This window comes from Lepidochelys kempii, chromosome 2, assembly GCF_965140285.1.
Source record: "Lepidochelys kempii isolate rLepKem1 chromosome 2, rLepKem1.hap1, whole genome shotgun sequence".
NCBI classification, from domain to species: Eukaryota; Metazoa; Chordata; order Testudines; family Cheloniidae; genus Lepidochelys; species Lepidochelys kempii.
Window position 1 is genome coordinate 258,512,655 of NC_136381.1, and position 26,079 is coordinate 258,538,733.

Here is a 26,079-nt window from a genome sequence, read left to right on the forward strand (position 1 = left end):
TAATGAATACACTGTACTTTAATTTAATCAGCATTTAAGATACATTTCAAAGGTTTTTTTGTTTTGTTTTTAGAGCAACTGTGACATTCAGAGCAGCTGGGGGGTTGATTCTGCAACAAGCATCTTCACTAACATCATTTACACTTTGTCTTAACTTTGATTCTTCATCCACTTCTCTTCCTCATCCCCTCCCTACACCTTAGGTTTCTACTAGATTGAAAATGGAGGTTATGTTTGGAACAGACAATCAAATTAACGTTAATGTACATATCCAACAGCTTGTGGTGATAGCATGCCACCGACAAGGCTGCAACTGAAGATACCATACATTCTCCTGCTCATTTGTCAAATAATTTGATTCTCATTTGGGGCCTGTTTCAGCTCCCCTGGATTTTTAAAGGATTGGGTTCCAGCCAATGAGGGGGCACTCTTACATCTATAGCATTAGGCCCCTGTTCAACTCCACTTACTTGAGGCCATGTCTACACTGGAAAAAGGCTTGCCCGGATAGCTATTCCTACACAGCTTTGCTGTCAAAAGATCCTAGGTAGATGCAGCTTATACCCACGAAAGAAAAAAAAACCAAAGGAGTGCCTGTGCCACTACAACATATTGATTTTGCACAGAAAATAAGTTATACCAGCCAAAGCACTTCTGCATTGGTATAACTCTGTCTAAGGTAGGGGCCAGATTTTTAAAGGTATCTAAATGTCTGACTCCCAACCTGATAACCGATGGGTGTTATGCTCCTAAATACCTTTAAGAATCTGGCCCTAGGGCTCTGGCAGGATCAAAATGTCACACACAAAGATTTAAAAAAAATAAATCACCCCTCTCCTTGACATTCCCAGACGAGCAAAAGTTTCTAGCATAGACCTGGCCTCAGACAGAACTTCCCATGAAATCAGCCCCAGACTGGAAAGGTTGGACTCCTCTGCCAGAGGGTAGAGTGCATCAGGTCTTCCTGGGAAAGGAACTAAACTCTCCTCCCCCTCAGATAAAGCCAATTATGCAAGGTTAAACATGACTGGTTACTTCCAGGAGCAATGTTGCAGGAGCCGGTACACAACTCATTTGTTAGGAGGAAGTTTGGGGAAAGAGATGAATTTTGCAATCTGCCCTGAAGGTTACCAGACCAGTATAGTCAAAGCAATTAAGATGTCATTTTTATATCAGCAAATGCCTTAATGCAGATGCAGCTCATACTGGCAAAAGGGTGCTTTTGGTGCTATAGCTTTTTTGATTACAGGAACCAGTATAAGTTATACCGCAAAAGCAATTTTTGCCAGTATGCGCTGCATATCGATTAGAAGGGTTTGCCATTTTGGCTATGTCAAACCTTTTTTGTGTAGACTAGGCCCTAGTTCTTGTCCATACTAGGAAAGTACCCTGGTTTAATTAAGTCAATTTAAAAATTGTTCTAGTTAAACTGGTGCAAGCCTCTAGTGTAGATGCCCATGAACTGGTTTAACCATTGCTAATTATGGAGGTGCAAATCACGGCTCCATAGTTAGGGTTTAATTCCATTTAGCACTTAAAGCAGGGATTCAACCTATGATATGTGTGAAAGATGCATATGGGTTTAAATTAAGTCAGTAATTTACCAATACAAGCTAAACCAGTTTATGCAAGGGCAAGGGCTTCTACATTAGGGGTTTGAACCAGTTTAATAAGATTGATTTTAAACTGACGTGTTTAAACCAGAGCAGTTTCTTTATAGGTAGGGCCTGTGGCTCAACCTGATCCCTGGTGGTAATGAACTCCAGAGTCAATCAAGGGCCCTCCACTGAGAGTACCCTGCTCCCAGACTCAACATGTTTGAATCTGGACTCCTCGGGAAGTGAAGATGCCATGCTAGGGAACAGTGACAGGAAGGATCTCGCTAAAGCCATGGTTCTCAACCAGGGATACAAGTAACCCTGGGTGTACACAGAGGTCCTCCTGGGGATACATCAACTCATCTAGATATTTGCCTACGTTTACAACAGGCTACATAAAAAGCACTGGCCAAGCCAGTGCAAAATAAAACTTCATACAGACAATGACTTGTTTATACTGCTCTATATACTGAAATGTAAGTACAATATTTATATTCTAATTGATTTATTTTATAATTATATGGTAAAAATGAGAAAGCAATTCTTCAGTAATAATGTGCTATAACGATTTTGTATTTTTATGTCTGATTTTATTAGCAAGTAGTTTTTAAGAAAGGTGAAACCGGGGTACGCAAGACAAATCAGACTCCTGAAAGGGGTACAGTAGTCTGGAAAGGTTGAGAGCCACTATTCTAAAGCAACCAAGTCAAACCATTTAAGACGTTTTGGACAAGAACTTGAAGTTCTAAATGGACCCAGAATAGGACTGGTTGCCCTTACTGAGCATAGAGCAATGTTTTGAAACTGATCTGCGTGTGGTATATGGCCTCAAACTTTCAGGCTGATGCCACAGGCAAACAGAACTACCACAGTGACCCCACATCAGATTCCAAGGTGAACCGAAAGCACTATGGAGGATACAGTCAAAGAGAACAGGATCGAGGGACGTGATCGCTCCCCTCTATTCGACATTGGTGTGGCCTCATCTGGAGTAGTGTGTCCAGTTTTGGGCCCCACACTACAAGAAGGAGGTGGAGAAATTGGAAAATGTCCAGTGGAGGGCAACAGAAATGATTAAGGGACTGGAACACATGACTTATGAGGAGAGGCTGAGGGAACTGGGATTGTTTAGTCTGCGGAAGAGAAGAATGAGAGGGGATTTGATAGCTGCTTTCAACTACCTGAAAGGGAGTTCCAAAGAGGATGGATCCAGACTGTTCTCAGTGGCAGCAGATGACAGAAGGAGGAATAATGGTCTCAAGTTGCAGTGGGGGAGGTGTAGGTTGGATATTAGGAAAAACTTTTTCACTAAGTGGGAGGTGAAGCACTGGAATGTGTTACTTAGGGAGGTGATGGAATCTCCTTCCTTAGAAGTTTTTAAGGTCAGGCTTGACAAAGCCCTGGCTGGGATGATTTAGTTGGGGTTGGTCCTGCTTTGAGCAGGGGGTTGGACTAGATGACCTCCTGAGGTCCCTTCCAACCCTGATATTCTATGATTCTGGCACCTCAGATCAGCCATTCTGCCTTCTGATCTCTATCAGAAGAGAGGAAATCAAGAAAGTAAAGACATTCCAATGCAAAGGTTTAAGTTGTACTATGGAACAATGTTTTTAAGTTTTACACCCTAAAGCATGTTAGCGTAAGGAAATTCAGTATATATATTTCCAATGTATAAAAAAGTGAACACCTTCTCCAGTCTGTAATACGAGGTAGAAATCTGGCTACAGCTATAAGCCCCAGTACAAAGCAAAGGCACTGGAAAAGCAGTCTGACCACTTGACAATAACAAGATGACCCTACTGTTACAGTTAATAATTACTTAGTTATGAAGCCCCTTTCAACCAAAAGCACTTTACAAAGTCACTCATCACCCATCTCTGGGATAGAATACATTAGCTGTTTAACAGCTCACAGCAACAGTTTAAAAGCAGGAAGTGAAAAATACCAAGTCAGATTATCAACAGGTGTAAATCAGTGTAGCTTAACTGATTCAATAGAATTATGCTGATTTACACCATCTGAGAATCTGGCCTTAGTACATCCAGTTGATTTTGAGGGGCATTTTGGTGGTGTAATTTCTACCCACTCTAATTTGGCCAGAATACAAGGTTAACACCTCTGTTCTTGTTAAAGGTGTCACGGGATTCTTAAAAGTACAAAGGACAAAGAACTTCAGCTCCCTTCTGAATCCCAATCAGCTGGCTCATTAAGAAAACAATTTCCTAAAGATTAGAGGTCAAAATCTTGATCCAGTTGAAGTCAATGGCAAAACTCCATTGACTTCAATGTGTCTAGGATGTCACCCTTGGTTTTCTTAGATAGTAATGGGAGAGAGAAGTTAGCCATGAATAGTAACCATTGTCAGCTGGAGTTCTCAGCAGGCAGAGTCACTTCTCCAGAAGTGCAGGGACTGCCTTCACGATAAATCTTTGTTGCGAGAGAAGTAAAAGTCCACCCCTCTGTCCTTGTGTTGTCTTGGCGTGTCGGAGGGATCTTTCCTTCCCCTCGGAGGATGGTCTCTCTTGTTCTGTTAATTGAGAGAAGGGCAGCGAAAGTTTTTGATTGAAGCTAAAAGAAAGTCTCGTTTTTATGTTATAAAGCAACCGAGATATCTCACAGCCATCAGAAAAAAGGGTAAGATGTTGCAGTTCTAGCCAGATGAGAAGCAGAGAGGAAGGACGACTCAGTGATTAGGATGCTAGCTTAGGGCTCAGAGACAGGGGTTCAATTCTCTGCTCTGTCAGACTTCTTGTGTGACTTTGGGTAAGTCACTCTGTGCCTCAGTAAAATAGTATTTCCCTACCTCACAGGGGTTTCGTGATTCATAAAATACATTAGTGATTGTGCAGTGCCCAGATACTATGGTGATAGGGGCACAGATGTTCCTGAGATAGCTAGATGCATGCTGAGGAGGGGGAGAGAGCTGAAATGTGACTCCAATCTCACTTTACAAAAAGTTTTAAAAAATTGGATTCAAATGTTCATGCCGAAAAATGATCACTCTTCCCCCCGTCACAAGCAAGGGCCACTAGCCAAGGAGCTATTTACAGTCAGTCACTTTTCTGATCTCGACTGCACACTGAAATAAAAGAACTGATTATTCTAACTCTCAGAGCCAAAGCCAGGGGGCCTTTCTCAGACAAAGGATCTCACTAATGTCATGAGTTTTGCCTGAGTCAGAAATTTGGAGTTGGGCCCTCAGTACCCAAACCCTATATAAAGGCTAGTTTCATCCTTGTACTTGGTTTATTACACTACAGAATCAAACTGTCTTGCGACAAGAGAGATAAGGAGGGGAACAAAGTAATGAAAACTTGTGAGATGAAATATACAGCTATTGGGTGAGAACAGCATCAGCATGGTCAGCAGATGGAAGTTGGCAGTGCTCAATCCTAAGACTGAGCTCTTTATTTGTTAGTTTTGCTGCATTTTCTAAAAGACAAATCCACTCTGAAAAGTGTGTTAGTACCAATGGCCTCCTGTGGTCCCCTGTTTAATGGGTCACTAATTCCAGATCAGATGTGTCTGTTTACAAGTCCAAAAGGTATTTTTGCTAGCTGCCGGCCCCACAAACTCCTCCTGAGATCTGAGGATCAAGCTGGGTTCTTTTCTCCTCATACACAACCACCTGTCATAAGGTGTCTGCAGGCCAAATTAAACGCTCAGAGACACCTGTGAAATCTCATGGCTTTCAATAAAATTGCACAGGTATAGACTGATCAGAATTTAGTAAGCTTTGCTGTGATAGATGCACAAATCAGAATAAAATATAATCCAGCTTCACACTCCAGTTACATGGATATCAAGTGTTCATTCAAAAGTAATGTTGTGCCCAGTCATGGACCCTTTAAATGATGTGGATTAAACCAGTTTTCCAGTTATTTCTCAAATGTAAATGGGAGAGAACTGCAGAATTTACACCCATGTTTAGAGCAAGAAACAACAAACTCCCTAGCTCAGTTGAAACTTCATAGTACTTACAGGCCTCTGCTTGATATGTCTGCTCCATTCCCGGGCCAGGACGACTGGCAGTGGATAGGTCTCCCCTAAAGCTATCCCAGCTTCTGAGAGATCTGTGTTGCTCAGCGCCCAGAGTGTGTGTATCTCCCCTCCCTTTACACACTGTATTTCTGGAACCCACAGTCGGACATAATCTCCCTGCAAATGGAAACAGTGGTATTCAGGGGGATTCACTCAAACCAATATGGCAGGATATAATAATCTGACTTCCTACAGTGCCTTCAAAACAAAGATGGGAAAGCGCTTTATTAACTAAAGAATGAAGCCCCATGAAATGGGGACGCATTAGCCCCATTTTTCAGGTGGGAAAATGGAGGCACTGTTGTGTCAGGGCCAACATTTTCAAACCCTGGAGCTTTCTGTTAGGCCTTCAAATCCATATGCAGGCATCTGAATAGGTGGCCTGATTTACAGAGATGCCAAATACGTGCTTCAACTCGGGGTGCTTAAGAGTCCCTGGGAGCTTTTGTTCCTAAACCAGAAATAAGCCCCACTCCCTGCTTTGACACAGGAGGCAGCAGGGATTGCGACTGTGCAGGACACCACGAAGCTGGGGAATGGAGTGGGGGCTAAATTAATCTCCTCCAAAACTCTGGTTCATTAGGAGGGGGTAGGAGTATGAAAGGGATGACACAAGGTGAAGGTCAGGGGAAAACTGACTGTAAGTGTCCTTTTATCTCATGGCTGTGGGTTTCAACGCACTATGAGGTGCATTACTGTGTTAGGTGATCAATTCCGACCCTCCCATTATTCATTTCTGTGTTTCCCATGCAGCTGGCCTGTGTTTGAGTAACACATTGCACCATGTCTTGATGATATGACAGTTACCTGGGGAAATGGTCATTAAACACAATGCTGGTAACGGGGACAGCCATAGAGGCAGACTTCCCGAGCCAGGTAACAGACTCTGAATGCCATATCTCCTCTTGCCCTTATCACCACTCATCAGGAAAGGCCTGCAGTCCAAGGGATTTTTCTAGCAAAAGCATCTATTGAGTAGCTGCTTCTGCATTTAATTTTCTTCAGTACCCGCCTGAATATAAACAGCTCAGATTGTAACACTGGCGTAGCTGTTTCAATACATGCATTCGCTTTTTTAGGGTTTTATACCGCTGCCTGTCTCCATAGCATTTGAGCAAACGATTAGCTATTCTTTTGTTATAAGCTCATCATGCTCATTTGTCTCCTAGACAGATTTCACTCATCTGTCTCTGCAGCTCCACTCAGCGCAGAAAGCAGCTCTTCAGAGGAGACAGGCTAAGTGGCACTGGGGCTAAAATATCAACATTACAGACTGCCGGATTCCCTGCTGAGGAGAAAAGAGCCCTGAAAAAACAATTCCAGCCAGTAATCATGCCGGTGGGGGTACCCCGGGGGACGAAGACACATTCACACTCTGCAGCATACCCCTATGACTTCACTGCAGCTGCACCTGCTTTTGCCTCTGGCAAACTCAATCTTTGCTCATTAAAGAATGAAGATCAAACTAAATGACCACTGGTTTCAGGGAGCCTAATCTGGCTGCTTTTAAAATAAATAAATAGGATCCACAGATGAGTAGACCCCGATTTTCACACTTGGGAGCCTAAAGTTAAGCACCTACCTCCATATTTAGGTGCCTAAATGAGTGACCTGATTTTCAAGAGTGCTAAGCCCTCAGGCAGCTCCCACTGAAGTCAAGCCCCAAGAAGGGTAACTGCAGGGCCTCACTTGTGAAAATTTGACCCAGGTGACTGTGAAGTCAAATCAAAACCTTATGTGCCATTTCCATAGTTGCTGGAGTTTTGGTTTGTTACCTGCTGGGGCGAAGTGGGAGGGAAGATGAGGAAGAGAACTACAAAGCACTGGGACATTTCACCAGGAGACTTACGTTGCTGTCATAATCCAGGCCTTGTTTAATCATGTTAAACTTCCTGTTTTCTCTTGGATCGTTTCCAATTCCAGCGCTATATAACCAGTTTCCATAATTGCTGCAGACATCATAGTCCACCTTAAACACACACGGAGAACCAGTAAGAAAGGCTGGGTCTGCTGCTCAGCAAGAAAAGGGCAAAGGGAGGAAAATCATGTAGAGACAGCCATTGCTCTGGCATCTGAGACTTGTCTACATACAACACTATGTGGTACCATTAGAGTGGTACAACCACCCCTAATGTGGACATTTATAGCAGTATAAAGGTGCTTGAACCAGTATAGCTATTTCTGTATAGGAAGGGGAACAAGTTATACTGGGGTAAGGCTCCTTTATACCAGTAAAACTGCCTCCACACTAGGAAGTGGGAGAGGATGTACCACTTTAAATATTTGTGGGGTTACACCAGTAAAAAATCTGCACACAGCCCAGGCCTGGTATTGATTGGCCCTATCATAGGGTGTGGCTTCCCCCAGCACTCCCTCTTGGCCAAGCATGGTGCACTTAGCACTGACTGCCTCAGTTTCCCTCTCTGAAGTGAGTCTTAGCTGGGGCACGGGAACCAGGGAGGCCAAAGTGGCCATGGGCCCCCACACTTTAACAAAGGAACCTAAGAGCTGTGCGGAAAACGATTGATTTTGCCAGGGCCAGCCTTAGGGGCGGGCAACGTGGGCAACCAGACCACCCAGGGCACTGTGGTCAGGGGGGTGCCCTGCGCAGTGCAGAGGTATGCACTGCCAGCAGGCAGGGTAGCATCCAGAGCAGTGAGTGATAGCGGGGAGCGCTGCGCTCACCCTGCTCCACAGGGGGCGCAACGGCCTCCAGGACCCACCGCGTCTCTCACTGCCCTTTAGGCAGCATTTAAATCCACCGCTCATCCAAGTCCCTCTGCCCCCATCCCAGCAGACTCTGGTACACCCAGTGCCCAGCAGTTCGCTCCACAGCACCGCTGGAGAGAGGCTGCTCCTGGGCACCCACTCTCTTGTTCTGCCCTTGGTGGCGCTGGGGCTGTGGCTCCCTCCGGTTCTTCTCCCTCTGGCGGCCGGGACAGGACTTTGCAGCAGCTGTCGTGCTGAGTGCAGGGGCCGGAGTTCAGTGAGCCGATCCCAGGGGCTCTGGCAGCCTCCGCCCCACCTCCCCGCACGCTCTGCCCCAGTCCCGCACGGTGAACCGCTGCAGAGTCCAGTATCCCCTGGGACACCCGCCCCCAGGGTCTGGGATCCCCCACGCCAGGGGATACCTTCTCTATGGCCTGGGATCCCACTGTACCCCCAACCCAGAATCCTCCCGCCCCAGAGGATACATTCTCTGTAGACCGGGATCTCCTGGACACATCCAGTCCCCAATCTGGGATCACCCCTGTCTCCTAGGGACACACCCAGAGCCCCCCATTCACCTGGGCTTCCTCCCTTCCCACCACATCTCCCTGGTGTGGTTTAAACTGCCTGCAAGAAGCCATGTCTGCACCCCTCCCCATGTACATCCCCTCTCCAGAGCCCAGGGCACAACATCCTTCTCCCTCCACCCTCTGGTGAAACAGTTTCCCCCAAGACTGTGGAGGGGAGAATCCCCCTTGGCTGGGGCGGCGTGTAGATCTCACACTGCCAGGAAGGTGGCCCCTGGGACTGTTACCCTGCTCTGCACATCTGCAGACCTGTTAAAAGTCTCTGAGTAAGGATAAAAAGGGGTAAAACCACAAGGGTGATGTCATGGTAGATGTCCACTATAGACCACCTAACCAGGAAGAAGTAGTGGATGAGGCTTTTTTAAACAACTAACAAAACAATCCAAAGCACAGGACTTGTTAGTGAAAGGAGATTTCAACTCACCCAGGCATCCATTGGAAAAATACAGCAGGGCACAGATTAGCCAACAAGTTCTTGGAATGCACCGGAGACAGCTTTTTATTACAGAAGGAGAAGAACGTGACTAGGGGAGAGATTATTCCAGATTTGATTCTGACAAACAGGGAGGAACTGGTTAAGAATCTGAAGGTGGAAGGCAGCTTGGGTGAAGGCCATCAAGAAATCACAGAGTTCATGATTCTAAGGAATGGCAGGAGGAACACCAGCAGAATAAAGATGATAAGACTTCAAGAAGGCAGACAATAGCAAACTCAGAGAAGTGGTAGGTAAGATCCCGTGGGAAGCAAGTCTATGGGGGAAAAAGAGTTCAGGAGAGATGGCAGTTTTTTAAAGAGACTTTATTAAGGGCACAAAAGCAAACTATCCCAATGTGTAGGAAAGATACCTAGTATGGTAAGAAAGCACACTGGTTTCACCAGGAGATCTTCAAAGACGTGAAACTTTAAAAAGTCACACAAAAGGTGGAACTAGGTCAAATTACTAAGGATGAATATAAAAAGCATGTAGGGACAAAAATACAGTCCATGGCTCAAAACAAGATTAAGCTAGCTGGAGACATAAAGGGCAACCAGAAAACATTCCACAAATACGTTAGAAGCAAGAGGAAGACCAAGGACAGGGTAGGCCCATTACTCAATAAGGAGGGAAAGACAATAACAGAAAACGCAACAATGGCCGAAGAACTACATGCCATTTTTGTTTCAATTTTCAAAAGAAAGGTTAGCAGTGATCAGAAGGCTTTTGATACTGTCTCACATGACCTTCTCATAAACAAACTAGGGAAATACAGATTAGACAAACCTACTATAAAGATGTGTGTACAACTGGTTGGAAAACCATACTCAGGTAGTAATTATCAATGGTTGGCAGTCAAGCCGGAAGAGCATCTTGAGTCAGGTACTGCAGGGATCTGGCCTGGGTCCAGTTTTATTCAGTATCTTCATAAGTGATTTTGAGAATGGCATTGAGGCTACGTTTATAAAGCTTGTGGATAATACCAAGCTGGGAGGGGTTGCAAAATTTTGTTCCTTGGGGGCACATTATCTATATAAATATCTATATAAACATTTTATCTAAATAAATAAATAAATAAATATAAAATAAATTTAAACAAGTTTAAATCCAAGTTAACCAGAACATCGGGGGGGGGGGGTATCTACAACCTATCCTAAAAGGATGACCCAACACTCTCACAAATCTTGGGAGACAGGCCAGTCCTTGCCTACAGACAGCCCCGCAACCTGAAGCAAATACTCACCAACAACCACATACCACACAACAGAACCACTAACCCAGGAACTTATCCTTGCAACAAAGCCCGTTGCCAATTGTGCCCACATATCTATTCAGGGGACACCATCACAGGGCCTAATAACATCAGCCACACTATCAGAGGCTCGTTCACCTGCACATCCACCAATGTGATATATGCCATCATGTGCCAGCAATGCCCCTCTGCCATGTACATTGGTCAAACTGGACAGTCTCTACGTAAAAGAATAAATGGACACAAATCAGATGTCAAGAATTATAACATTCATAAACCAGTCGGAGAACACTTCAATCTCTCTGGTCACGCAATCACAGACATGAAGGTCGCTATCTTAAAACAAAAAAACTTCAAATCCAGACTCCAGCGAGAAACTGCTGAATTGGAATTCATTTGCAAATTGGATACTATTAATTTAGGCTTAAATAGAGACTGGGAGTGGCTAAGTCATTATGCAAGGTAGCCTATTTCCTCTTGTTTTTTCCTACCCCCCCCCCCCCCAGATGTTCTGGTTTAACTTGGATTTAAACTTGGAGAGTGGTCAGTTTGGATGAGCTATTACCAGCAGGAGAGTGAGTTTGTGTGTGTATGGGGGTGGGGGGGATGTGAGAAAACCTGGATTTGTGCAGGAAATGGCCCAACTTGATTATCATGCACATTGTGTAAAGAGTTGTCACTTTGGATGGGCTATCACCAGCAGGAGAGTGAATTTGGGGGGGGGGGGGGTGGAGGGTGAGAAAACCTGGATTTGTGCTGGAAATGGCCCAACCTGATGATCACTTTAGATAAGCTATTACCAGCAGGACAGTGGGGTGGGAGGAGGTATTGTTTCATATTCTCTGTGTATATATAAAGTCTGCTGCAGTTTCCACGGTATGCATCCGATGAAGTGAGCTGTAGCTCACGAAAGCTCCATGCTCAAATAAATTGGTTAGTCTCTAAGGTGCCACAAGTACTCCTTTTCTTTTTGCGAATACAGACTAACACGGCTGTTACTCTGAAACCTAAACAAATCAAGTTTCCATTGAAGGGAGCCAGTGCTGTCTAGTGGTTATAGCAGGGCGTAGGAGCCAGGACTCCTGAGATCTATTCACCTTTCTCCTACTCACTCACCGTGAGGCCTTGGGTGAGTAACTCATCCACTCTGCATCTGAGCTTCCTGCTCTGTAAAATGGGGATGCCAGGACTTATCCACCCTCATAAAGTGATTTGAGAGCCTCCAATGAAAGGCACTACCGAGTGCCAGAAATCATCAACTATTATTATGATTATTCATTCCATGATTTACGCACAGTACAGTTCTGACCACTAGCTGTGTGGGTATGGGAAATTAGTTATTCTACACCTTTCATAGTAAAGGATCCCAAAATGCATCACGTAATTCACACATTGCATATAAGAATCACGTCATCCATCACTGAAATGCAGCCACCCTGGGGGATAATGAAAATACAGTCCCCATTTTCCACTGCAGTGACTAAGAATGCCAGAATGCCATATATATCCTGAAACTGAAGCAGGAATTTACGCCGACTGTAGTTATTCAAACTGCAATTTGTCCAGGACACCCAGGCTAACACTGCTGCTTTTTCAAAAAAACCGCCAGTTCTTTTAGTGCCAGTTGCTTGGCATCAGGATATGGGTTTTAAGGGTCATCTGAAAGAGGGTGCATCCGCGACACTGGGTCAGCATGGACTTACAGGACAAAAATGTCACCAAACTGAATCACCAACCCCACTTTGTACAGAGTTCCCATCCAAGTGCTGGCCCAGCCCAGCCTCACAGCTCAAGGTGCTGTTGAGTGTTACAAGCCTGAAGCGAGCCGTGGAAATTTAGGCTGCAGCCAAGTTTGTGTCTACTGTAGCTTCAAGCTTCCTGTAAGTCGCTGCGAAGCCAACGGCATTGTGGGGGCCAGCCCCAAGCAAGCACACAGTTGCTGCGTTAGTTAGGAAACTCCTTCTTGATCTGCAGACGACAGGCCAGGAAGCCATGGCTTAGCTTTGTAAGATACCCACAGCCACGCTCTGCCTGGCTAGCGGCAACCATGCTGCCGCCAACATGCCAGATACACGATGCTGGTGGGGTAGGGAAGGAAGGATGACATTAGAACTCCCTTCTCTTTTTTCTTTCCCCCCCGTCCATGCCATTAACTTCTGGGGCCAAAACCAGCGCAGATGAGGTTGGAAACTACCCAGCCCCAGATTTCATAACTCAGCTTGGTGAGAACAAACGTAGATAAGAGACACTGCTACCGAAGTGAAACTGTGCTCTTAGCAATGCCCCCGGAGGATGGGTGAGAGTCGAAGAAAAGCATACCAGGAAATGACTGGGGGGGGGGGGGTGGTATCTGGGAGTTGGCGTTTAGTCATCACCCTTATGCAGTGATGCCAAGGATTCACTAGAACAGGCTAATGCCTTCAGGTGAAGGTGGAGTAGCTGGAAGCTGACAATACTGCCTGGCACGGCTGCCTCTTACTGAGAGCCCACTCGTGGCCAGAGGTCCCCCTGAAGCACCCTCCCTCTGATCTCTTTCTTCAGGGCCCCTCACAAGCTCCACAGTCTCTCTTAAGAGGAGAGCCACCCTCCACTTGGGGCTGACTTAATGACCACAAGCCGTTCCACACAGTCCTTAACATCCCAAAAACTAAACTCTGCATTGCAACCAGAGAGTTCACGCTGACCTTCTGCCACCCACACAGAGCTCAGCCTCTGCCAGCATCTGTCCTTCACAGTCACCCCCCCTAGTCATTTCTACCAGGAGCTCAGGGTACTGGCTCTAGCTTCCCTCTCCTACCACCATCTCACCTGTGCTGAGGGAGAAGGGTGTCTATATACTGCCCTCCTACAGAGAGCGCCTCTCGATTGGCTGGAGAGAAGGGAGCCCTTCCCCCACTTTACTCTACAGGGCTCCTGGTCCAGGGCCCTTAAAGGGACAGTGCCCTGGGTCCCCCCCACTTCCAACTACTAATTCTCCAGGACCACTTCCTCTCTTCCACTACAAGGCCATTTCCTGGATCTTTGTTCATTCCAGCTACCTGGAATGGGCTGTTCTGGTCCCCCTGTGCTCTCAAAGGGCCAGTAGGCCCCATTATAGCCATTGCCTTTTCTCTGTCTAGAAGACTTCAGTAGCCAGAGTTCTCAATATGGACCCCTACACTAACATCAAGTTAACTTGCCAAAAATACATGCTTATTCTATTTCTCTGGTGCCTTTGGCCCAGATCCTCAAACATATTTAGGCACCTATCTACCTTTGAGGATCTGGCTCCTGTCCCTAGAATCTGACCTAAACAAATCAGACAATTGTTAACATTTTATTTTTTTAAAGTTTGCTCAAGTGTGGCAGGGTTCTGGTAAATTCCCACATGGGTAATTGCATTGATGCCTGCTTACTTAACATCCCTTTAGTGCATTCAGCTTTCCCACCTGGTATGCATCATTGCTGGCACAGAACAGCTGCTGTGTTCCACCCAGAGGTGGCTGCATGTCAGCAATGGGGAAGCGAGACAAATATACGAAGGGCAGGTTCTGCTCTTGATTAGGTGGGTGCAACGCCCATTGGCTTCACTCAAGGAGGCGAATAACTCACAGAAAAAGTCATTAAGTAAATTCCAACAGTGAGTCAATGTGAGGAAATCACAACTGCAAACACTTTCCTTGCACACTGTAATGTCTATGGAGCACTGATGTGCTAAAATAGCAATGTGCTGCAGTGAGACTGTGTGGCTCATTAGCTCCCCATGGGATGTCCTGACAAAATCAGGGACAATCTCAGAGAAGATACAAACCTTTGATCACTCCACTGGGGGTTTGGTTAGAGGAAGATACTATCGCCCCACTGTTAGTGTTTTTAATCATAGGCATTAATGCAGTGGTGCTCTCTCTAAGGGCCTAACCCAAAGCCCATTGCATTCAGAGGGAGTCTGTTCATTGACTTCAGTGTGTTATTTATCTGTATTATTTTAACACTAGGAGCCCCACGGGGTGAGGTTTACTTCACAGTCTCAGATTCGGTCTCACGGTGATGAGCCCAGCACAGACAGATACGACTCAGTGTGGTGGGACTTAAGCACTTTTTATCCAGAAACAACCAACGTGGTGGTGAAAAATCACCTTCCCTACTGAATGGTTTACAGCAGCTGCCAAGCTCCGGGTCATGGAAGAGCAGAGGAGGACCAGATAAAGTAGAAAAGCCTCAGTTCAATAAAGCTAGCGAAGGGTTTGGTTCTGGAAATGCTAACTGAGAGAAGCAGAAGCTCCTGTTAAACAGCAAGTGAACCTTCCTGCCTCTGACTATGAATGTCATTGTTTACGTCAAACACGAAGGTCCCTGATACTACAAACATGACCAGGCATAACGCCTACTACCTCGAGTTTCCCACTGATTCTACCAGACTATGCCTGGCTGGCAGTGAGTGTTTACAGGATCAGCCCCTAAGACTAGCTACCTTGTCTAATCTTTCCCTCTCAGGGGCTTTTATAAGGGAACAACATTTTCTACACTATTATTTATCTTGTGGGGCCCCAAACAAGATCAGAGCCCTGTTGTGCCAGATGCTGTACAAACACAAAGTGAAGGACCATCCATGCTCTGAAGAGACAGCAATCTCATTAGACAAGACAGACAAGAGGGGAGAAAAGAAGTATCATCCCCCTGTTACAGAGGGGGAACTGAGATTCGGAGCGTAATTTTTCAGAAGTGCTGAACATTCACAGCTCCCATTGACTTCATCTGGAGCTGTGGGTACTCAGTCCTCCTGACAATCAGGCCCCTTGTGACTTGCCCGCGGTCATTCAGGGAGTCTGTGGTATCGTCACAAACTGAACCCAGCTCTCCTGAGTCCCAATCCAGTGCCTTATCCACAAGGCTACCCTCCCTCTCTCGTTACATTAGAAGATCTGAATTCTCATTGCAGGCATCAGAGCTATATCTCAGTTGATGGCAGCCTTACCATTGCTCTGGGCAACATACCCTTTCCTTATCAAAATCTTTGAATCATATACTGAGAGTGCCCTAAAAAGAGTAGACTAAATTATATGATCTTTCTTCGAGCAAAGCTGCTATTGAACTCAAAGGGAGTTCTGTTCCTTTAAGGCCCATGCAAGATGGCCTGTTGTCAGCCACCTGCAAAGAGAATCACAAACCACTCCAATCACACGCTGAGTTCGGTCTTACCAGCAGGTACTCAAACCACTCTGCCCCCATCCTCCAGTCCAACCCCAGGTCCTTGGTGAGAAAGCTGGCAACATTCTGGCGCCCTCTGTTGGACATGAAGCCCGTCGCTGCTAGCTCTCTCATGTTGGCATCTACAAAAGGAACCCCCGTTCTTCCTTCTGCCAGGACAAGAGAAACAGAGCGGGGATGCAGGATCTTTACTCTTTCAATTGTAGTCAATCTGCAGCTGTGTATATATGGATATCTACTTGGATCAAGTGAGTAGAATCCAAATCCATGTGTAACATGAGGGATGGAACTCTCTCATATGGAACAGCCCCATAAAATTTAATAGAGATGATAACAGTAGGGTTCTATAAAAATTAAATAGGGCTCTGTAGAAAGGAGCCTTGGAATGGGAAGTCGTTATGATGGAGAAAGTGATGGATAGTCTTATACCAGGGTCAATCAGATCTTACAGCATATAGTCACCAGGTTTTGAATTTGGGTAAAATAAAGAGAAAACAATGAGACTGACCAAACACAGATGGTTCTTTTAAAGGTAACAGTATGAAGGGACATATAAGGTAGCTGGTTATATCTTTGAAAGCTAAATCAGGTGATATTAGTAGGAGAGATATATGGAAACTCTTTTATAGTAATGGATACGATTTCTTCTGATTGTGTGGAAATGTGAATTTATTAGGTTAATGTTAAGAAGGACAAACATCGCTATAAGTTCATGAGTTCACAGATTTTAAGTCCTGAACGGATGACTGATCAATTTGAATGATTATATTTTCTATTCATGTACGGTAATGACAAAAAATAAAAAAAGTTTTAACTAAAAGAAATGAAAGGATCCTAAAGGCCTATAGAATTTAATGGCGGATTAGATCTATTTTATAGGTTTGTTCACTTTCATACAGAAATCTATAGCTGGCACAGTAGTATGTAATATTAAACTCTGCAGGAAGGATTAAAAACGTGGCGAGGTTATCGTTGTCTATGGAATTCTATAGGACTTTTCCATAAGGCAGAACTACAGCTCTGATAAGACAGGCCTCTGCCACTTGAGCTGAAGGAGAATCAATGAGTCATATCATCCCCCCACTCAGAGGTGATGGAAGTAAAGGAAATCCCGATACAACGACCCATAGTTAGCATCTTCTCTCTCAAGCCTACCGAACGTCCTCCCCACAGGCACCACGCCGCTGAGCATGGGTGATCAGGGAGGAAAGCAGCTCTGTGCAGCAGCATCCCCTGGCTGACTCTGGTTTTGTCCTGCTCCACACCTCTGAATGCTCTGAGAGGAGGATGCAAGCAGAGTGAGGAACCCAGGGATCAGCATGGGTACCCCAGCACACCATGAGGGGCTTCTGGGAGCTTTTCCCTCCCTTACACTCCCTGAGTCACAGTCAGCAGGTGCAGGCTGCCCTCTGGGCGAGGAAGCAGAGAGGACCATGGGGGCCTAAACATTTCCTCTCTGGTTCGACTATCTAACTAAAACGCATTGCATATATGTGTGCATGTACCTCCAAGGGCAGAACTTGGCCTTTAGCATCTAGTAACTTGGTCCTGCTCCTGGGAGGTGCTCAGCAGCTGCTAGCTATCCTCCACTCACACTGAAGTCAAGATAGGGCTCTTTATTGCTAAACAGAGTCTAAGTTTTGGAGCCTGATTCTGCTCTGCATTACACCAATGTAAATCTGGGCTGACTTTCCTCAAGACTGCGATCACAGTTTCAACTGACCTTTCCAAGCGTCCAATAGCTTGGGATCTTTCTTCCAAGGCACCTCTTTATCCTGCAGTCCTGTTGGGGAAATGAACGAAGTGTCAGGAACACCAGCACTGACATGCATAAGGACTAAACTAAGCCACAATGACAACATGAGATGCTGTAGTCACCACTATAGCTTGGGATCAGGCCAGCTCACCAGCTCTCCTGGTGATCTGCAGGGACCCATGGTGATTACACATTAGAGTCGAAAGCAAAATTCCTGTTATAAATACTTTCTGGGCCTGCTCCTGTTCCCTTGAAGCCAATGGGATCGTCGGCTAGGGGAGCAGGGTCAAGACCTAGATTATTTCAACTGAAAATTTTAAAGAATCAGATTCCCTTTATACTCCGTGCTTGGTTTGCTATTTGCCTTTCTCTCGGCACAGACAAAGAAAACCCACCAGTTAGCGCCGTTCTCTGCTTCTCTTGCCTGACTGGCCTGAGGCTGCAGTGCTGGGAGTGCACAGATGGCAAGGGAACTTTATGCCCAGGCTAATTCCTTTTGCTCATATTGATTTTTTTAAATCTCCCGACGCCATTCTGTAGACTTTGTAAAACCAATTCTTTACATTTAATAAAACCTAAATGTTGGGTTTAAACTAACTGGCAGAGTTGCAAGATGTTCAGGGCAGGAAACTCTCTCTATGTGTTTGTACAGCACCTAACACAATGGGATATCCATTTCAGTTTGGGCCTCTAGATGACAGAACAATAATAATGACCTCACTAAGTGGAAGACAAGGTCGGTTGCCTACGTAAGGCCCACGGTCCAAGCAATCGGATCATAAAACCGCTTTGATATCACCAAGACTATTAAATGGCAACGTGAATGGAAAATGAAATCAACACGCCTTCAAAGCATGCTACTTAAACTCACCTTTCAATAAGAAAATCCTTGTCCCGTACTTCAGGGCGACAAATCGGAAGTAATCCCTCCACAGGAGTTCGAATATGACCCTAAAACACATCAGCCATGTCTCCATTTTTGCCTTTGATCAATATAAATACTGGGTGAAATCCCGACCCCACTGAAATCAATGGGGACTTTGCCACTGACTTCAAACGAGCCAGGATTTCACCTGCTGTTTACCTAATGGAGTCACTAATGACATCCCGTGTTTTATTTAAGTCAGACCACTTTGCAAACATGGTCATGTTAACAGAGGCAAAAAATCTATCGGCCTGACTTTTATCATGAGGATTAAAATAGAAAAAGACCTCACAGAGTGCAGTTTGCAGATCCCTGTCCAAACCCCACTCCAAGGCTTGAACAGCACCACTTCCAATCTGCTCTCCACTGGGGTTCAATTCTTCACTTCTGGGAGGTACTGAAGCCCTGACTTGGCAAAGCACATGCATATTCTTAAGCACAGATTTCAACAAGAGTTGAAGGCACTCAGCACCTTTCAGGAGTGATCACTAACTAGCAGGATCAAGTCTTTGGTGCTCACAGTTGCCTGACATGTAAGGTCAGCTGCTAGCCATGCACAAATGGCTGGTTTTATAGGCCATGGCTCCTGGACGCTGAGACCAGCATCAACCCCTGGCTGGTCACGAATGTTCTGCTCATCTGATGTTTCTGCTCACAAGATCTCTCTGGAAGTCTGGCTTAGGTTATAGGCCAGGACACAGTGCCAAATGTTTTTTAAAAAAAATCACAAAAATAGAAAAAAGATTTTTTTAAAACATCCACAATATTTTTTTTCCAGTCTTCTCAACCACATCTAGTGTTAGGCCCGGATCCTGCAAACACACGTGAGTATACTTAACTTTACAACTGTTAGTAATGCCACTGAAATCCATGGGACTACTCCTGGTGTAATAGCTAAGCAGAGGCATAAGTGTTTGCAGGATCGAAGCCACAGACTGCATGTTAAGGCTCTCAGAAACTTGGGTGATAGGTCTGATAAAGCAGGCAGAACAGACAGATTTTATTTTATCATATTTCAAATATGGGGTCAAATCCTGCCCAGGTTACTGTCATGAGAAATCTCATTTGCTCCAGAATGATCTTGTTCGTTAATCATTATTTGGTCTTACTTCTCTTATTATTTGTACAGCATCTTTGGGAATGATGAAATAATCACGTTATAATTATTACTTCTTATTAGTAAACATTATTTCTAGTATAGTGTGAGTACCTCATTATTTCCTCGTAATAATAATAATTGCTGATCATTTCTACTTACAAGACACCCAATGCCTCTCGGTACCCAGTGCAATCTAACAAAGCCAACTAACCAATATTAGAAACAGAAGCTCAAATGAGGCCCAGCAGCAGTCAGAAGACAGGCGCAGGAAACACTAATGTTAATCAAAAACAGTAGTCCTGACTCCTGAATCATTTCCTCTTATAGTCCCGTCTACAAACTAGATGCAAGTGTACATTTCAAAGAAAGAAAGCCTTGTTGATCTGGTTGTGTCCTACCAGTATGTGCTCTGATTTGCAGTTCTCTCTTTTTCATACTTCCGGATCTGCTCATAAATATATTGGGGTGAAATACAGCCTAACGCCAGCCTATAAACACAAGGAAAACGTGTAAAAAGCCAGAACATTATAAGGGAATGAGATCTTTAAGTACACACAAAGAGAAAGGAAGGATTGCCTTGTGTTTAAGATGCTGGACTAGAACTCAGAACACCTTTGTTAAATTCCCATTTCTGCCACTGACTCTCTGAATGACCTTGGTCAAGTCATGCAATCTCTCTTTGACTCAGCTTCACAGTGGGTGTGATAATCCCTCCCTCACAGGGAGAAACTCATTCATCTCTATGTTCTACAGTGATGGGAGTCATCAAGTACCTAAATGGATAACTTTAGATAGGTAAATTTGAAAATTTTGCCCTAGGTGACTTGCCCAAATTATTCAGTGGTTTAGTGATTTAACTAGTGAAACAGTGACAAAACCAGAAACGGAACCCAGAACGTCAAATTCCCAGTCCTCTGTTCTAGCCATTGGTAAACCCTCCTTTGAATACAAGTCTATCTATGGTACTTATATGGCCACGCTGATTCTGGATACAACAGTGAAAACAGCAGGGATTTGAGAAGTGCTTTTAACCTTGATTTTATATGAATGTTATTCGAATGCATCTTGACTGGGCAGTCATTCCGGGCATTTTCCACCGAGCTAGTGGAAATGTTTAACAAGTTGATGAATTTTGAAAAAATATGGAGAAATTTTCCAAAAAGTTTTCCCAAGTTTTTGACCAGCTCAGTATTTCTATCTGAGAAGTCAATTGGCAGCTGCAGGAAAATGTGACTGGCTGGAATTCTATTTGACCATTATTACTTTATCCTCCAAACACCATTCCACGGCTCTTACATACACAGAGACGTGACTGATGGTTCTCTGGAGCACACAGTTTTGTGTGAACACCTTGGCACATGGACCATCCTTATTCCATTTGGAAAGCGCTTAGCTCATTGTGGACTCTATCAAAAATAAATGAGAATTCATGCGAACAACATCCTGTTACAAAGCAGTGGCCCATTAAAGAGCCACTAGGTGGCACCAGTCTCCACAGACAGAATATAGATCCCAATTTGAAAAGGAGAAATACCAGATTGGAATAACTTCCATTGTTATGTGCAGTGAGGTTATAGCTCGTTTGGTCCCAGGATATTAGAGAGAGTAAGCTTGAAAGCTTGTTTCTTTCACCAACAGAAGTTGGTCCAATGAAAATCATTACCTCTCCCACCTTGCCTCTCTAGATTTTAATAAAACACAAGAACGTTCCTAGTGCGCTGTAGCCCACAAAAGCTTAAATTTGTTAGTCTCTAAGGTGCCACAAGTCCTCCTTTTCTTTTTCCTAGAAAAAAAATGCTCTGATTGCAGTTCAGTCAGGGAAATGGGAGTCTTTAATACAGTGTGATCCTGTACCCGACTGGTTGCTCACTGATCAAATACTTAACATGCCCCCGTCAAAGCCCCGTAAACATTAGGGCAAATTTGGCTCTGTTACGCTAGTGTAAATCTGGAGCTAACTTAGTACCTCCCAGGATTGGGCTTATGGCCCCTACATAAAAAAGTATCATGTCTTTAAAAAAAACCAAAAAACCACAGATCAGATACTCTAATGTCCGCTGGTTGCTTTGCACCACTCCTGCAGTGCAGAGTGGCCATAAACCCAGCAGATCCGGCCAGTTGAAGATGACCTCTGCCGGGCTTCCATGCCACTGCTTGATCCCAGCTTTCAGTGCAGCGGGCCCTGCCCCGGCATTTCCATGCTTCAGCAAGTCCCTGCTGTACCAACAGTCCCTTGGGGGCTGTCAGCAACTGGCATACTCTGATGCAGCCCTGAGGCTATTCAGCTTTGCCCTGGGACACAGAGCCCGCCATAAAGACATGATCAGGGACAGGGGATAAAGGCATTTTACAGCTGCCTTTGCATCCCACCCTCAATAAGCTGTGCCAAGGACATCTCAAACACAGCCACAGATCTAAGCTAACAGAACTTGATGTTTCAACAGCCAAATGAAATCAAGGAAGAATAGTTACCATGGTGCAAACTTGGTTGAATAATCTATTCCTATCAGTCCATTTCGAGTCTCCTTGTAAGATGCCACTAGGTTCTATCCAAGCAATAAAAAAGAAAAAATTAAAACCATTATATGGGCAGCCTGCAACTTATGCTTTCCTGGATGTTTGAGATGGATATTTGTGCAGGGCAGTGCTCCATCCAGTGACTGTCTAGCAGCATTATTCTGCTGTGAAATTATTTCCTCTGATGCACAATATTTAATGGCCCCAGAAGTTTTTATTACAGCTCCTGGATTATGTGTAATAAATTCTACTTCCTGCTTTACTTTGTAGTAGACTTTTACAAGCACAATGGAATATGGTCTAACTGATCCCTACTGGTAGTGATCAATCAATGAATCTGAATCAAGGATTAATTTCCAAAAGCCAGTTCCTGCGATAGCTGATGGGCTGGCCCCTTGATCATTTGGATTTGAGGATCAGACTGGAAGCAATTTATTTTGATTTTTGACTGCCCCGTGGCTGCTGGTAAAGGGTCACATTCTGATCTCCATTACACCCATGCCACCCAGATTTGCACTTCTAGGGCTAGATTCTCTGGTTCCACATCATCAGGTGCAAGGGATCCTGATTTTCTGCCTGGTCCCCAGTTCTCGTGCATGTTACAGCAGCCTATGGGCTGCTCTAACTTGTGCTGGGCTAACACCAGCTACACAAAGGCAGAGTGCATCACGCTCCAGCCACTTCTCCCAACCTGACATGCTCTCTGTGCTGGAGGCTGATGGGGTACAAGGGTCAGCTGTGACAGCTCTACACTATCTGGGAACCCAGCCTGAGTAAGGAGGACACCTAAGGGTTGATCCACAATAAGTAGCACCACCATGATTGTATGAGTGTGAAAAAGACTGAGATTGAGCTAATCTTCTCCGACCTGCACAGGAAACATTAACAGGCTTGCCTATTATTTGTCTCAGAAACACAGCAGCCGCCATCCTGACCAACCCCAGGTTCCTGCTGAGGTGAAAGCACAAACCCCTCCAGCTTGAGCTAAAGACCTAGGTTCCCAAGACGAGAGCTGTAACAGACCTATATCCCTGTGAACTGGGCACAGAGACTGACATCTAACCCACACTCAGCAGTGGGTTAGATAAACATATTCTGTTTTCTTTACCAACTAATCTGTGCTGGGGCCTGGTGCACAGTAGACTGCACAGGAAAATCACCTTGCACCGATGTCATGGAGTACACAGGGCCTTAGTCTAAATCTAGGTAGTGAGGCCTAGTGGATAGGGCACTATTCTCTTCCTGGCTCTGACCTGCTGGGTGACTTCAGGCAAGTCACTGTTTGTCTCCGTGCCTCAGTTTCCTCATCATCATGGAGATGACGATGCTGACCTTCTTTGTAAAGCCTTTTGAGACCTATGGAGGAAGAGTGCCTCACAGGCGCTAAGGAAATCCTAGTGGGAGTTGAAACTGCTGCCGTCCCCGCCAGAGTGTCAATGTGACAGGAGGAGGTGGGGGAGGACACTGGCAAGAAAATGCACACACTTACCGTATCCCAGAAATAATGCTGCAGCCTCATTAAGGCCTGGGTCTCTCCTCCGCTGCAGGGGAAGGCTGTTCGCGGATCCGTCAGGGGATCTGCAGTGGAAAGCACCAGCTTGTCAGCATGAGAACGAGCTCAAAGGTAGGGAGCTCAAAACCCACGGGAGAGTTGCCTTCGGGGCTGCGGGTTTGATTCTTGCCGCGTCAATATGGAAACATTGGTCTCTGTGACAAGTGCATGGGAGCTCTCCTCTATGTAACCCCTTTAAGCAGCAGAGCCACATATGAGGGCTCCGAGTCTCCTAGCACTGGAAGGTGCTCTGTTCCAGGCGGCAGGGACCTATCCTTTTAGAACATGCAAGTCCCACGATCAATGCTCATTGATGGCCCATCCGTGGGGGAGGATGTCACTACACATCCCGAGACGTTGGCAGATGTGACAGTGCTTTGTCCTTCTATCCTGCCACCCAGGGGTCTCCAAGCACTTACCACTGGGAGTGCGAGTTCCATTTCAGCAGCTCATCATACACAGCTTTCCAGGGATTAATGTGAAAGTTCTCTAGCTTATGGCACAGCCATTCTCAGTAATGATGTTAGGCGGGGCTAGTCTCTGCTCTCAGCCAACACACATTCTGCTCCGCGTTCCGATAGATTGCTTTGTGTGTGTATAGGGGAAAGCTAATCAACATTAAGATCTTTCCTTTCAAAACTGAAGTTAATTTCTAAAGTATTTCGTTTTGGGTTCACTGTTTGAAATTGTTGGGCAAATCTGTACATTAATGCATAAGTAGCCAAACCATTTGAAGCTTTTTCCAATTACTTAGATTGTAAATTCCTTCAAGTAGGGACCATCTATTTGTTCTGTGTTTGTACAGTGCCTAGCACAATGGGGTCCTGGTTCTTGCCTAGGGCCCCTAAGTCCACAATACTACTAATATTACTACTAATAAAGTTAATAAATTTAGCTTCAAAACTCTTTACAATTATTCCCTTTTAAAAATAAGTAGACAGAGGCAGAGCCACATGTAGCCCACATTTTCAAGAGTGGTCACGAGTTTGGGATGCTTCCATTTTTGGGTGTCCCCCATGCAACTCCTTGGGATCCGATTAGCAGAGTCGCCGAGCACCCGCAACTCCACCTGAATTCAATGGGAGCACCCGAACTGGTTTGTGTCAAGGTTTTCCTACCCTTCTGTCCAAACTCCTCAGGCAAGGGGATGCATCCGTCTTCTACCCCTGGGGCCAGAGGCTTTAGCTGATCTGCCATCTGCACAGTGGGACGGACTTTGACCTGAGCCTCCACTGCTTTTCGGAACTGGGTATAGACATCAGGCAACCTGCGTGGATTACAGCAGTTAGGACTGCACAGGGAACAGGCCCTCACAACTTTCCCCACACAGCAATACGCTACCACAGCGCAGTAAGTCTTTGAAGGGGTAGGGTTAATATTTTAACTGTGAGCTCGTGACCTTAGGAACCCCTCAATGCCTAGTTGTAAAGGGTCCAACGTTCTGTAGCAACTCCGATCGGGCCTGACAAACTCACTACACCAAACACATTGCTGTCACCGTATTTATCTATGTAGAATGCTGTGTGAGGTATCAAATGAAAGCTTCTGATACACTGGTCATTAATATCATTGTGAATGGTATGTACAAACACTGTAGGAGGAATTATGGATACTTACTGATATTATGCTATCAAGTCTGCAACCAAACCAAGGGAGAAACTGGTTTCTTCCCGACAGGAGGAAAGGTAGTTATCCCACCATCCCTAATGTACATTAAGGAAGCCCCATTTGGGCTGAGGGCCAATCTCTGTCACCAGAAAAGCAGCTCTGGGGGATACCTTTGGCAGATGTAGTAAAATGGGGGGCGGATGAAATTATCTGGATTTCCTCGGTTCCTCAGCACAGGGGTGTGGGAGGGAAGAAACCCTCAGTGCTGGGCTCAGAGAGCAGGTCTGAAAGAAGCCAGGGCCAGCACTGCCAATGCAGAGTCAGTCTGCTCCTATCTAGCCACTACACTAAATGCAGGGGGCTACTCTGAGCACAGATGGCACTTGCCCCGCTGCCTCATGACCCAGCTGTGAGCAACGGCTCAGCCCTGCCCTGCAGGCACTGCAGTAACCCAGCTGTGTGGGCACCAGGCAGCATGGGACAAACAAAGAAGCAACAGGAGCAAACTGTGCCCTGGGAGGAGGCGAAAACAAATAAATGCCCTCCCATCACTGGTGCACATAGGCCAACAGGCCCCTCCCCTCCTGGTACAGAGGGGCCAACAGGTCCCTCCCCAGAGGTGCTGGTGGGCCAACAGGCCCCGCCCCTGCCCATTGGTGCAGGTGGGCCAACAGGCCCTTCCCCTGCCCCTTCCCTCCTATGTGGTGCAGGTAAGCTAAACAGCCCCCACACACACCCCCTGGTGCATATGAGCCAAGAGGCCCCTGGGGCAA

The 26,079-nt window shown here is 45.5% G+C and overlaps 1 protein-coding gene across 5 annotated transcripts in view; it reads right to left on the minus strand.

Moving 5' to 3' along the window:
* The window catches only part of LOC140907831 (cryptochrome DASH), a 32,266-nt gene continuing 6,187 nt past the window's right edge, over positions 1–26,079 (minus strand). For 2 of the 5 annotated variants that reach the window (XM_073334697.1, XM_073334699.2), the window contains 10 exons: positions 24,817–24,965; positions 23,636–23,724; positions 22,102–22,175; positions 20,028–20,117; positions 18,477–18,556; positions 17,573–17,632; positions 15,841–15,998; positions 7,489–7,608; positions 5,580–5,756; positions 1–4,125 (listed from right to left, as the gene is read on the minus strand). In XM_073334697.1, coding sequence (XP_073190798.1) covers positions 4,015–4,125; positions 5,580–5,756; positions 7,489–7,608; positions 15,841–15,998; positions 17,573–17,632; positions 18,477–18,556; positions 20,028–20,117; positions 22,102–22,175; positions 23,636–23,724; positions 24,817–24,965 — 1,108 coding nt within the window. In that variant the 3' untranslated portion in view covers positions 1–4,014. Of the gene's footprint in view, positions 4,126–5,579; positions 5,757–7,488; positions 7,650–15,840; positions 15,999–17,572; positions 17,633–18,476; positions 18,557–20,027; positions 20,118–22,101; positions 22,176–23,635; positions 23,725–24,816; positions 24,966–26,079 lie in introns of those variants that run through there. The other 3 variants (XM_073334698.2, XM_073334700.1, XM_073334701.2) reach the window with 3 other exon arrangements.